The sequence below is a fragment of the Harpia harpyja genome, chromosome 9 (assembly GCF_026419915.1).
Source record: "Harpia harpyja isolate bHarHar1 chromosome 9, bHarHar1 primary haplotype, whole genome shotgun sequence".
In the NCBI taxonomy this organism is placed as follows: Eukaryota; Metazoa; Chordata; class Aves; order Accipitriformes; family Accipitridae; genus Harpia; species Harpia harpyja.
The window spans coordinates 20048970-20063659 of record NC_068948.1 but is presented as its reverse complement, the minus strand read 5'-3'; the positions used below and the strand labels follow the sequence as shown (position 1 = coordinate 20063659).

Genomic DNA, 14690 nt, shown 5'->3' with positions numbered 1-14690 from the left:
AGCCTTGAGAGCTAGAAAGACATTCTTGCCTAATCATTTGTCTCTATGAAACTGTGAGAGTAAAAAGCACTTCTTAAAATAGTACTTTTTTTAATTGCTCGAACCCTACGTAGGAGAACGCTGAGGTCATAATCTCTTACAGAGTAAATTAATTTTGTGTAATAATGACCATCATCTATGTAAGTCCTGACATCTTGCTTATTGGGTAAAGTACTGAGCTATTGCATTGAGTGAAGATCAGTTATTAGTCAGTGGAAGTCTTCTATATCAGTTTAGTCTGAATAGTTTTTTTATTACTTTACTCTGTTTTTCTTCTCACGTAGTCTGGAAATTCTGTCTACTTAGGAGTCCTTAAGAGAGAGACGTCTGTTATTTGGGTTGAAATCCTGGCTCTGGTGACGTCAATGGAAAAAAACCACCCATTGACTTCAGCTGGGTCAGGATTTCTCCCTTGTGGTTTATGAATCTATTGATTTTAACTAAAGCTGTAGAGCCACACATAAATGAGAAACAAACTGCGGAAAAGGACCAAGTGATCAAACTCTTCCCCAAAACAAAATCCTGGAGTGTCTCTGGTCTCACCAACACCTGCCTCGTGATCTCATTGACACAACTTCCTTGACAATTCCTCTTTAGAGAGGAGACAAAAGCACTGCACAGCACAAGCTATTCCTTAGTTTTGTCATAAATCTAATAAATAGGATTCCTACGTACAGTTATAATCACCCCTCAGGTGGGGGCATGAGCTTTTGAGCTTTCTTCTAGCATCGGTCTTATCGGACATCAATAGACAGATACAGTCCTGCATGCTGACAGAGTCATGTAGCAAAGACACTTTTGAGTAGCTTCAAAGCTGTGGACTTGACGTTTTGATAACACTTGGCCTTGAACTTTCTAATATTGTAGTTAGTCCAATATACTTAATTGCTCTTGCTCACTGAAACTCTTTGCTTTCGGTTACTGGTGTTGTGAAATAATGATGCTTCTGCCAAGAAGGCAAGGTGCCGAGACCTGCTGGAAGGCGGGTTACATTAACACTGAAGAAGAAAAAAAGAAAAGGCAAAAAAAAGCATGGCGCTCTATTGTAGAATGGTAGTGAAAGTCTGTGTGAAGCTTGTTTGTTTTCCAAAGGTAAATCTTTTGAGGGGACTGCAGAGAACAACCTCCTAAACTTAGTATTTGAGAAATTATTTCCTCCTGTACTATTCCTTCAGGGGAAGATGCTTTATCTGTATTTTAATGTTGCACTCATTTAAAAAATGGCGTTTTCAGGGGGTAATATCTTGTTATCAGTGGATTGTCTCCTTGCTGTCATTGTGGCCATGCTGACAAGTGAGCTCCTTAATGTGGATTAGGCATCAATAAAAGCTGCCACTCCTATAATGTCCTAATAAATGAAATGAATCAGGAAATGCAAGAAGGGTCTGCTTGGGAACAATCATTGATATTACTGGGCAGCTCTGTATTTGAAAGTCATGAGCCACCCTGTTAGGTCCTCCAGTAATTCTTTTTTCCTATAAATGCAGTAGGTTGCCGTTACATTAATTATCAGGTTAGGATCTACTAAGATCTATAAGGATCTACTGCTCCACCTTGTGGTCTGAAAAGAGTTTTCCGTTATTCTACTCTACAGAGTGGTGTGTCAGAAAAAGACCAGCCTCTCCGCCTTTTAATATTAAACTGGAATTTGACTGGAATCAGTATCATGCTTTTCCTTGAGATACGGATCTTAAGGGCAAGTAATATGTTGTCACCTTTGGCATGCTTCAGGATAGACATTGCAAGAGGTATGTGATTACAGAACAGAAAAAGAGAAAGAAAAAAAAAAGTTAAATCGGTGAAGAGTGCTATTCAGTACACATAGTTCAGAAGGTGCAGAATAAATTATAAATAGCTAGCAAAAAGTAAGATACATAATACTCAGCTGTTTTTTTCAGTACATATGCTAGGCCCATGGTAACAGCTTGTTTGTATGGTCAGTGAGGCAATCAGATAGGGTGTATTCTTCCATGCTGCCGATGGGCCAGAAAATCAGCGGCTTCCCACAGTTCTGCAGACTTCAGTAAAGATGAATGCTATGCAATTACCCGGCCGCAATCCTTCCTGTACATCAATGCCACAAAAGCTGTTTCTCAAACTAACAAGAGTACTATAGCAAGACATGGCTTTTTACTCACTCTGTCACTAATTGCAGTGCTTGGAAATCATGCCAATATTTTTCTCCAGCTCTGAAATAAAGACTGTAAAGGAGTAATACTCTTCTGCTGTTGAAATCACAACTCCTGTGTACGGAGTATGGGGCGGGATCAGACCGGTGCTGCTCTTCTGATGCTGGGTTTGTTCTAGGGAAGCAGTTTATAACAAAGCAGTCCAAGAAAGGCTTTATATTTGTGTAGTCTAACACCACTGGTCTGGGACTGCTGGATCCTATATTGGACACTTAAATTAGCACATATTCTTAAACAATAGTAATAGCCAAACAATAGCAACCAGTTAATACCTACTTAACATTAAGAGCACAGCTTCTGCAATCACTTGTGCTTTTGGAAGTGAGTGGTTGTGCTCATAAAGCCTTGAAGAGTAGGAGCACTGGAAAAATTACCATCTTCTATAAAAAGGCTTATTGTATAATAAGGGCAGCTTGTCTTACTGCATACCAGCAATCAGAACGCTAGTTATAAAAAACATTTATGGACTGGCAAAAGACAACTGCCAGCCCAATCCTGTCCAAGTTTTGTTTAGTAATATGTTATCACGGAATTCCATGCACTGGAAGGTTGGTAGTGTGCTTTGGATGAATATGAGTATAAAGAAATATGTGGCTTACGTAGCCAGACCTCCCTGCTGACAGTTTCTGCTTCTGAATGGTAGACCCTAGTTCTCAAAGTGGTGTACTGTTCTGTCACCTTTGTCATGCTTCAGGAGAGGGATTGCAAAACTTGTTAAATAGAGAATAGGCGAAAGGAGAAGGAAGAGTGAAAGTAAAACAAAGGATAGCTTTGATAAGTAGTTTAGAGGTTCTTTCTTGTGGTCTTGGTAAAGAATAATATGTCACAAGGCAAGGAACTTAACTGTTACCCTTCCATTCCCCCTACCTCCTTACCTCTTCTTTATGGATTAAAGGTTTCAAAATCTGTATGGCTAAAATTAAGTATGTTGAATCTATACAGAAGTTAAGATGCTGAATTTACCAGTTCTCTCTCCAGAATTTCCATGAGAACAGGGATTATTCAGCATTACTGGGGGTCTAGGGACTCAGTCAGTAAAGCCTTTCATTTGAAACTATTCTGACTTAGCACCAGTGCATAAGATCTGCACAATTAGGATGAAATCTTGCCATGAAAGGTTCAAGACTTAAGTTGGAGGTAGGGAGAAGGAAAGGGGAATTACAGGTTGTCAAGACATGGGTAATAGGCTACTAACATGAATCCTTTGTCACCAAATGCCCTGAGGAAGGGAAACTGAAGGTTTATAATCAGTGTGATATTCCTGGAATCTTTACATACTCTTCATTGAAACTGGATTGGGGCAGTGGAGTTGTCCTGAATACAACTTATTGCAAGTCAAGAGTCAGTTGCAAGATTCCCCCAAATCCATTATCATGGTTTTTTATATTCTGTATGAAGGATATATACAGAGAGAATGGAAAGTACTAGGAGCAAGGTAGTACTGAAAGAGCTAGAACTATTACAAAGACACTCCATTTAAATTTGTCTCCTGCCTCCTGAATTACAATATTTTAATATAAATATATCTGTATAGAATTTATTTGGTTATGGTTTATTATTTTGTTATAGTGCTGAGAGCAGTTAGGTACAAATGCTATGGAAGTTACAGTGCAAACTGATATTAAAGAGCCATACTACAGTTCTTAACTATTTAATCAATTGCTTAACCTGGGACAAAGGCTTTAGAACTGGGAGTTGCTGATGTGCTTCCCATTAGACATAGCAAAAATGAAGGTATGAGCTATTTGATGTTGCTCCTCTGAACTGCTCAAAATTCTTTAAACCATTTGTTTCCATTTTGATTCACAGCAAGAGGTTCTGTAATTTGTGGACTGGTTTTAATCATAATTTCCCTCACAGCATATCTAAACACTCACTAAAGCTGTATGTTCTCTCTGATCTTACATGTAAGCAGTTGTATTAGCATTCTGTTTTGTATCGGTGCAAGTATGGGGAGGAAAGTATCTGACTTGAAATAATATCTTTAGACTGCTGGAGCTGTATTCACATATTCACTGAACTGACAGACAGGTTTGTGATATTTTGCTAAAAGATGAAAGGGAAATTCTGCCCCAAAACCATGTAGACCATGTCTCAGTCTCCTTAGAGATATTTTGGTTTCTTCAGTAAAGAAGGGCTGTTGGCTGCTACACTCCTAATATGGCCTTTCTATTTTCCATTGCTCCCAGCGAATTTAGTAAAGAGCTTAAAAAGATGTTGGTGAGAAAACAGACTAGAAACAGATGAAGCTTAATTGCCTGCTATTTCAGCTTGAATGAGTATCCAAAACCTGAAATCCCTAGCCAAACTGTAAGAAACTCTTATATCTGTTTTAATGGGTGTTAATATGAATATAGAAGGCTTCCTAATGCAACTTTCAGAATTTACTTGTCCAGGAGAGATATATATCCTATTGGAATGGCTTTCTAGGGATATTTCAGTACTTCAGTTTCTTGGCAGAACTGAGAAGGGCATACAGGAGTGAAGGCGGGGGGGAAGACCTTAAGCAGAGACTAAATTTCCAAACCACAGAACTAAGTTTACTGTTTGATGTCTTTTCTGCCTCTTACTTTAGAATAAAGTGCTTCTGAGTGGTAATCAAAATGTGTTCATTCAGCACACTTAGAAAGAGGTATCTTTGCTTTTGTTGGAACAGCTCATTTGGTTCACACCAGCTTTTTTATCGTCTTGGTAACATGGAGGAGCAAAGGTGGAAAACCAGTTTTGGTGATTGTTTGGGCATTAATCACAGGATGCTCCTCTTAAGGTGTAATGTCAAGCTAAATACTATGAATCTTGCCTAGAACCTTTCTGTGCTTGTATAGCTCTAGAACCTTTGTAAAATTATCAGTCGAAGGGTTGCTAGAATTGTTCAGCCAGGTATTTCACTGAGAGTCCATATAGTGCACCACTTACACACTATTTCATGGTATCTCACCCCAGAGTCAGAAACTAGAATTTTAGAATTGATGAAAGATTTGGGTGAGAAAGATTCAGTTCTTCCTTATCAGTTATTCATAATGCTTCATATGTAGTCGGTGTATGACATAGTAGCTTATAACCCTGCAGACATTACAGTTCTGAAGATTTATTTTGCGGATCCAGAAAGACATGTAGAGGAGAACAGGGAATTTCAGAGAGGCAGCTGCCTGCCGGCATGTAAGCCACAGTGCTGGTGAGCCTAACTGAATCTATGCTCTGTATGCACCAGATGATTAGTGGATGATCAAGGAAAGGAAAGAGAAATGATGAAGTTATGTGGGAAAGGAAAGAGAGCAACTGTGAGCTGGCCACTGAATCCAGCTCTGGGGAGGGAGGTACTGTCACACCACACAACTGAACATTGTCCCCAGTGTCACACGATGCCCGGGAGTCCAAAGCTCATGGCCACAGTTTGGAGATCAGCATAACAGTTTAACCTATCTGAGGTCACTGGTTCGATGTGCTAATGGGAATTGAAAACCCCATATTAGGAAACCAAAATCATAGATTTGCATCTGAGCTTTGATTGATTGATGAGTCAAACTCTTGGCGTAGGCTTTGCAGTGAGATTACTTCAAAGTTGATTTATTATTATCATCATCAATGCTATTTTGGAACGTAAACCCTGATATTACAAGGCAAAGGTCATCCACCTTTGAAGTGTAAAGTGCCAGATTATATTCTTTCTCAAAATAGTGATTAAATTTGGTGGCAAACACTTGGCAAGATGCAGGGGGGCAGAGCCTAGTAGAAAGGCAAGGTGCTGCTGGTCAGCATCATAGCTTGCTTTTGGTGAAGCAGTGCACTAGCCAGGCTCACAGCTCTGTGGGAGGTGATACTTTCACAGGTGTCATTCTCAATGTGCGACAGCTCTTGGCTCCTAGTTTTGTGCTGGCCCTGTTTAGGGATGTTCGGATTTGGTGGTATGCTGGTTTTGGTACATGTGCTGTGGATTGCTCAGTCCTGCATTACAGCTTATGGAATTATGAATAGGAAAGGGAGCATTAGGATAATTTGTAAGATACTTCTGTTCAAGTGTATTGATTGCTGGTGAACTGCTCTTTGAAGCAAACACTTCTTCTAGAAATATTGTGGTCTAAAAACACTTAAAAAAATAATGCCTCAAAGGAGATTAAAAGTGTATATTATGACAGCTAGAGAACTGTTAAAATTTTTATCTGCAGCTATTCGTAAGTTCATGAAAAGCTTAATCTGATTCTTATGATACAGTAAGTCTCCAGGGACTAATCTGACAATTACATGCTTCCTAATGAGTAGTCCGAACATGACTGACCTTGCAAATACTTTGGCTAACAAAAAAAAGTACTTTATGTTGGTAAATTCTTTTCCCCACAAATTTCAATGGGAAATAGTAATTTTGCCTATGACTATGCAGGAAAACGAAACAAAAATGAACATTAATACTAAAAGTATCTTGTACAAAAACTACAATAGCTTTGTTAACTAAGACTGAGCATCATCCTCCCCCACTGTGAGCACATCAGTTAATCATACTAGGCATTACTCAGCTTCATTTGGCATCAGTAAAATTTCAGATGTAATCCAAATATCAGGGTAAATCTTTCTCTAAATTGATGAGACTCTAATTTTAATACTTGTCTTATTCCTTAATTCAGCATAGCCTCTTGCAGAACTGGGGAGTACTTAAAAGGTTGGATATGTTACAAAGACTTGTTTTGAGTACATCAATGTTGACCACTTAGAGAGTCATACAGCTAGAGAGTCTCTTTTAAAAAAAAAAAAAAGGGCTCTTGCCAGAATGAGTTGTAATGAGGATCTAGCACTTGTGAGAATAGCCAGTAGAAATGACTGTAGTTGATGATTTCTCCAGTGACATACCCTGCTCCTTGAAACTCTCACAAATGGACTGCACAAGAAGTATTTGTTTTGCTGCAAACAGTGCTTTTCCTTTGTGCTGTGAGCAGCAGTCAAATACATATAAGTTGTGGTGTTTATTGATCAGCCAAACTGACAAGATGGTGTTTGAGAATTCCCCCTTCTGGAGTGTTGCCTTATCAGCTTAATGACAGCTTGCAGAATTTTACCATCTGTATAGAGCCTCCCTATCATCTTATAAAGTAGTTTAGAGCACATAGTGGGCATATCCCACTTCCAAGAAGTCGGTGAATGCAAGATCTCACCCAGTCTGTTCATACTAAACTGTCCTGAAAGTTTTCTGTGGCCCGTTTCATGTTATAATACAGCCACTGGATCTGTCTCTGCCCTTGTAAGGCAGGAAGGTCCTGTGGAAGTAGGTAACTGATACAAAAAATAAACACGCTAGCTTTTTAGTTCTTACTAAAGGTTGGGGATTATTTTTCTTTTGTAGCAGAAGAATGTTTCCAAAAATCACAGTTGTTCGCATAAGGGTTACATTCTGCCATCTATCTTTGTGCAGAAGTCCCATTGGGGTCTCTCAGCAGGCTACTCCCAAAACACAGATGTTTCTGGCTATTCATTCAGCATTTTAGTGCTGCTGGATGCTTCTTACTCTCTAGCTTTTTGTTACTGGAAGCTTGTTAAAATACAAATAGGGTTTTTTTGTTAACACCACCGGTGCTGTCTCCAAAGTTACCTAACATGAAAAAGTCTATATAACTACCACTGGGTGGTGTATGCCTCGTGTAAGTAAAACTCACTGAAGTAAACTCTCGGAGTTTTGTATGTGTGGAACTTCAAGATCTAACCCAAAAGCCTGTATGTCTAGTTTTTAATCGGGAAATTTCCCTGGAGTTTATCACAGAAAAAAACTCAAGGATTTGGCTAGTAAGAAAGTGGGGGTGTATATGCATCTATGTCCTTATAAAATTCAACTTTGAATGAGGGAATACAGTGTGTATTTATACTTTCCTTCTGAGTTCCTGTAAGTTCTCATGCTTTATTGAGAACCACCTATTTTTACAAGCATGGAAAGGCCCTTAGTGTGTCTGCTGGCATCTTAAATTAATCATAGCCAGTCTTAGAAACATAACAGTCTACACGTCACCCATGTCACTTTTTTCAGATGTAAAGGGGGATGCCATTTTCTACCAATTCCATGTCCTTAACGCTGTTGTTCAACATCTAAGAGCATTTGTAGAACCTTTGTGGGTGTAGATTTTGGAAGGATAACAGAATTTCTTTTTGCTAGATAGCACAAGCTATGCTGAAAACAAGTGTTAAAATACTTCAGTGGCTTAGGACTTCTGGCATTGCAACATGCTGCCTTTTCACTGCCTATTTTGTATCAGTCCGTTGAAGATACCCGAATTCATAACGCACATTTGACTATCGTTGTCTAAAGTCAGCTCTAGTTAAATTGCTGAGGGTGAGTAATTGCTGAGGCTTTCAGAATAAAGAGAAACTGATGGAGGAAGAGGAAAGGAAACCTTTTCCTTCCACTGATTTACTTTATACATGCCATCCAATTCAAGTTTAATCTGTTTTGGTTTTTTTCCTTTATCTAGTAGTTCCTTATAAATATCAAAAGGCAAACTGTAATCCTATTACGAGCATCTTGTAAAACTTTTTTTAAAGAACAAGTCTGAGCATGCTATACAAGTATAGAAACACCACCTGATTTTGTCTCTTTAGCTTGCTTGGCAGTCTAGCAAAACTACTAAGATAATGAAATTAAATTTTCTCCATGTCTGTTAGTACATTTATTTTTATTACATCTTTTGTATGGAGGTAAGTAAGCTGGCAGTTATATGAAACCCACTGGATTATTCTTTTGAAGCAGCAAAACTTGCTCTAGTGCTAGAAAGGTTCCCTCCTGCAGTAGCAGTGTGAAAAAAAAGATGTTTAAAAATATCTGTGATTTAGGACTGGAAAGATATCAACAAAATCCAACAATATCCCATAGCTCTGCCCATTGCCTCATGTTCTTTGGTCCTGTAGGAAAATTTACCCATAGAGCAAACAAGCTCCCAAACCCAGTTTGAAAGAGAGAAGGGACTGAGTTGGCTCAAAACTCAGTACTTTTACAGCCTGAATCTCTTACAGGAGTTTCTACTAAACGAAATTAATATATATGTCCAACATGGGAGGCAATGGATAGAAAATTTTTAAGATACCATAGAGACAATTGTTGTAAAGAGAAGGAAGAGAGCTGTTAACCAGTCCCTGGCTGTATTTCCATTCCCCACTTCTCAGCGCAGGGTCTATCCTGGAAATTGTCATGACTGAATACTACTAGCTGATATGCTGATGGCCATGCTCTATCAAACAGCATAGAAAAAGAAAAATAATCTCAATATCTACATATGATTAAACTTCAGTAAGCCAAACACGAACTGTAAAAATTAGTTTTGTCTTCCTATTAGCCAGAGGCGATGTTAGCTAGCTGACGTCCTCCATGAGAATACCTCCTTAGGAAAAGCCCATTGTTGATGGTTTTTGACCATTGGGATTATCCCATCTTTCATTTTATGGTAAAATAAGTCTTTTAAGCGCCAGTAGAGGATGTTGTGATATTATGTATGTGTTCAAGAATGATATCTTAGGTGTTGATTGAGATGCTTTATACTGCGGTTTATTCCCTATTGCAGAGCAGAGTAAACGAGTGTTTATAATCTCTGTATCAGTAAGCAGTTCTCAGTCATTCTATAGACTTTGATAGCATAGGGCCTCTCTACCTTTGCTTGTAAAGGTCTGATTTCACTTTGATGGTATGGAAGAATTGGTGCAAACTTTTCTCTGAAGGATGCCTCTTGTAGCTGTGAAGTAGTTAGCTTTCTCTCCACTGCAATTTGGAAGTATTTGAATTAAAAGATGCTAGTGAAGACCCAGGTTTCTCTAGCTGAACTGACATAGGATAATACACAGAGACTAAACAAAATGCAAGATTGTTGCGGACTGTTACCTCCTGTGCCTGAGCTAGCACCAAATCATAAAGGAAGCAGGTTAGGAAATTAACTGACCCAAATTACAACAGAAAAGAGTTCAAGCACTCTGGGTGTCACCTTGTGCAATGTGAGATAGGGGAATATATTTCTTTCCCTAAAAATTGCCAGATGACCTGGAGATCTGGCAATGGTGCATATGTAATGAGTGGCATGAATGATGCTGCTGCTACACCTGCACCTGACATCGTAGAAACCTGCTGGGTTCATGATGCATTGTGCTGCTGTAGTGTGAATTGCTGGAATTATTTTTGGACATAATGAAATAAGGATGGAGGTTATTTTTCAGTACTAACTACTTTCTTCAGCCTGTCTGGGTAGTGAGCGGAGAGATTTTCTGACTCCCCTCAGAAGTTTTGGAGGTACCAAACTAGACCAAGTGTTTCAGTACCAGCCCTTTTTAGTATCCCATTCAGTTCTAAGGACAGGTGTAATTCCATGTTAATTGATAGGGATTTTCCCATCCTGCATTCCTCTTTTCACAGGAAGCAAGTATTTTATGCTAGAAGTGTGAACCATTAGCCTTTATCACCAGGCAACCACATTATCAAGACATACATAACTATATCTTACAGAACATGCCTTCCATCTAGCAGTTCTTCTGTCTGTATCATTCACCATTCACACAAACAGTCCTCCATCTGCTAGGCAGGGGCTGTTCTTCCTATGTGTGATTTGAAAAAGCACCCCAGGCACCTGCCCAGCTTGCAGATGGTGTTACTCCATCAGGGTGTGGAGTCATCACTGACAACACAGCGTATTTCAGGGAGATGAAAGGGGATGATGGAGTTAAGGTCTTACTGAAGATGTGCCAGACAATCTGAGCTAACTGTAGTTACCGCGTGTAATTTTTTCTGTTGCTGTCACTGCCAAACTGTGCAGGAGGTAGGGTTTGCTTTGTAACAAGTCTCCTGCCTACTTTGAAGGGGGGGGGGGAGAACCCCCAAACTGCAGAACGGAGGGCGGAAATCCTGATCCCGCGTTAAAACTGCCCCTAAGAAACCTTTCGGTGGTCCGGCGCTAACTTTTCTAGATGCCATTTTTCTGCTGAAGTGTTTTCGGTTCGGTTTTTCTTTTTTTCCTCTCTCGACGAAAAAAGCGTGAAGCAGGCTGAAGTGGCAGCCGGAGGCAACTACGCCTGTGCTCAAAACTAAGTGAAACTCCGAGGGGTGTGCGAGCGCTCCTTACCGCGAGGGTCTTGAGCGGCAGGGCGGGGAGCGGCGGCCCGTGTGGCCCCGGGGCTCGGAGCGGCGGCGGTGCCCCGAGCGAGCCGCGGCGGTGCCCCGCTCGCCGGGACGCGCGGTGCCGGGTGGCGAAGGGAGGAGCGGGGGAGCGCCGGGGCAGAGCGGCAGTGCCGCCGCTCCTCCCTTCGCCATCCGGCACCCCTCCCGGGCGCAGCGGGGCAAGCCTCGCCGCTCGGCTCTCCCCCTGAAACTCCGGGGAGAAGAAGGGGATGCCGCCCTCGCGGCGGTGGGGCTTTGGGGCGTGGGGCCGGGGGAAAAAGACCTCGCGAGCGGCGCTCTTACCCCCTCCATTTTTGTAGCAGAGGTATGGAAATCGCCAGACGTTGGCCAGGTCCACGGCGAAGCCGATGACGGAGAGGAGGAAGTCGATCTTCTTGCCCCAGGTCTCCCTGTCCTGGGCGCCGTAGCGCGGCGCGGGGGCGGCGGGCAGGAGGCTGCTGCTGGTGTACTGCACCCCGTTGTGCTCCTTCACCAGGATCAGCTCCACGTCCTTCCTCGGGGGCGGCGGCCCCGCGCGGTCCGGCAAGGGGGCCACCACCGACACTTTGCGGTCGGGCTGGATCTGTTTGTTCATCCTTGCCTTAAACATCCAGAGGAGAGAGCGAGCTGAGGCGGGGTGTGGGAGCGCAGATAACGGAAGTGCACTTCCCGCTGGAGGCGACTCCGCGCTCCAGCCCGCCGGTGTCAGCGCGGCAGGAGCGAGGCACGGCCGTAATAAGAGCCATGCAAATGAGGCGGGAGAGGGGGGACCGCGGCGCCCGCGCCCGCCGGGGTGCCCCCGGGGAGCGGGGCTTCCCGCGCCTCTTCCTCCGCGGGGGGAGCGGCCGGCGGCCGGGCACCGCGCCGCTGCCCGCGGGCTGCCGAGCCGCGGGCGCACCTGGGGCGCGCCGCCCCGGCCCCGGCCCCGGCCCCGGCCCCGGCCCCGGCCCCGGCCCCGGCCCCGGCCCCGGCCGCCGCTGGAGACCGGGCTGGAGCCTCCCGACCCGCGCCGTGAGCCGGCTGCGCCAGGGAGCGCGGAGCCGGCCGGAGCCCCGCACCGTCCGGCGCCGCGCTGCCCTCGCGCCAGCGCCGCACCTTCTCCTCCAGCGACAGTTTCACCTTAGAGTTAGACAGTTAGGGCTCGTCCTGCCGCAGCCTGCGGGGCGCTCGGAGCTGCTCCTTCCCGCGAGGCATCCCCGGCCGAGCCATCTGGAAGTGCCGTTAGCAGGCAGCAGGTAGAGCTAATACGGATTGCCCGCTTCCCTTCTTCCCCGGCTGAGCTGCAGTACAGAGACAGCTTTCCCCTGTCTGCTAGCCTGGCTTTAGTTAAACAGTAGAATTTGGCTTTTGACATCAGAACCCGGTGGGGTGCAGGTTGAATGACAGAGCTGGACAATGCTAATGCTCCTACGCTAGGATTGATGGATGCCTGGCTTTTTCTTTCCTGGCCAGCGTGGGACTGGTAGGATTTGGTTGTCAGGTTGAGGTATTTGCAGGACATTAACTATTTGCTGCTATTCCAAATGGGACCTGAGTCTTTTACGTGTAAAATGAGCAAAGCGTTAGCTGGCAGAACAACAGTGATTGGTGCCAAAAGTTGGCTAAATACAGCTGCAGAAAGGGGTTTTCACGGGCTCTTCCCGTTACAGCTGTGAGCAGTAACTCTACGTTCAGCATCTGTTAAGGGAATAAAATTTGAGCACAAAAGGAAGAAACTGGCTCCCCCTCCCCAATGTTGAATAGTTTCCCTTCTGCCTGGCATCAGTGAGAACAGGTCAGATCGCAGAGGATTCTTGGTGGTGTTACAGCCTACGGTTCTTATTCACTCTGCTAGGACTGATAATACAGTATTAGAATTGTAACATATGAAGAGGTGCTAGTTAGAGCCTGAAAGGAATACCAGGTTCCTCTGCAAACTTGGAATGTGAAAAAGAATCCCAACTCGGAGTTAAAGCTCACATATTAGTGTCTTCCCCTCCTCTCTTTAGGCCACAGACTACAAAGATGCTAGTAAGACAGCTATTGACAATTTGGAGATTTTTCTGCCTTCACAAAAAGCTCTTGGTTCAAGCTCCAAGATCTGAGCTGGGACTTGGATCCTAAAGCCCTCATCTGGGTGAAGTATTTGAGCAGTGGCTATACTGTTTCAGAGCAATTGTACGCTTAGAACATGCAGCTCATATGTTCTCTTTCGGTTACTCCATGATTTCCTGCTCTCATCTTCTCCAGATACACCACATGAGACCATTTTCTCTATTCTTTTTAACACTTCATGCCATATGTGCTGCAGGTACTTCCCCTGTGCACAGTCATTACATAGTACCCTGTAAACACTTGCCATTTGCCCATGCAGTACAACCTACGTTTTTACACTCATGCGTAGCTACACTGCTGCCTACTCCTCATACCATCAATCAGTCACTGCCACCACACGCATCAAACACATACCCGTGTTACATGCAGTGCCCCCAAATATGCCCACACTCCCCTGCATTTCAGTGAGCCTGCACACCCATTCTCCCGTAGCAAATAAAGGACGAGCTCTGTTCTGGGCATAAGGAGAGCCTCTGCTCCCAGATGCAGAGCACTGAAGCCACCTTGCTGACAAACTCACCAGATAGCACTGGGGATGTCTCTGTCCCATTCCCTGGTACCTATGGGGAGGAGGAAGATGACTGAAGGGGGATTCCTCCTTCTTGGTTTCACCACTCTGGGATTGCAGTCTGTCTGGGAGCTGAAGCTGTAGCCTAGCCAGTAAGGAGCTTTTTAAACCTGGTTCCCTTCTCTCCACGTGACTATCACTGCCTTAATAATCTGCACAGACTTCCTACGCTAGACAACAGAACTCCCATATTGCTTCTGGAAAAATAAGGCCTTGCTAAGGAACACCCTTTTCCTCACAAGGTCTCAATTAGCTGAGCTTGATCATGATGTCTATGGTGGGAGGAATCTAGAAAGCCCCCGCTTATTTCCTAAGAGAATTAAGTCACTGTGCATATATATATATATGCCTTTAATTCTTGCATGGAAAGTGTGCACAATCTGGTTAATGTAATATCTGCTGCACCCTCAAGGTAAGAAAGTCCTCAATTGGATTTTATAAAAAAGTTGCTTAATCTTGAATCTGTCTGGATCTTGTTATGCCTAATGGAGCCTGACAGCGGGTAGAGTTGAAGTCAGAGAAGCGGATATTGTATTTAGAAACCTCAATGGAGCCAGGCAAGATGGCGGGGTGTTAGTGATATTCCGGTGTTGACTGGGAAATAGGCTATAATTTACTTTAGAAAATAGTCAGGTGTTGCTAGGTTAGTCATCAATTATTCAATTTCTTGTCTGTCATTCTCTTTGCAACA

The 14690-nt window shown here is 43.3% G+C and overlaps 1 protein-coding gene across 1 annotated transcript in view; it reads right to left on the bottom strand.

Annotated features, from left to right (window-relative positions):
- Window positions 1-11947, bottom strand: part of SLC6A2 (solute carrier family 6 member 2) — a 75205-nt gene extending 63258 nt beyond the window's left edge. The window contains exon 1 of the mRNA XM_052797935.1: window positions 11641-11947. Within this exon, the coding sequence (XP_052653895.1) occupies window positions 11641-11947 (307 nt within the window). The remainder of the gene's footprint in view (window positions 1-11640) is intronic.
- Between the last annotated feature and the right edge of the window lie 2743 nt (window positions 11948-14690).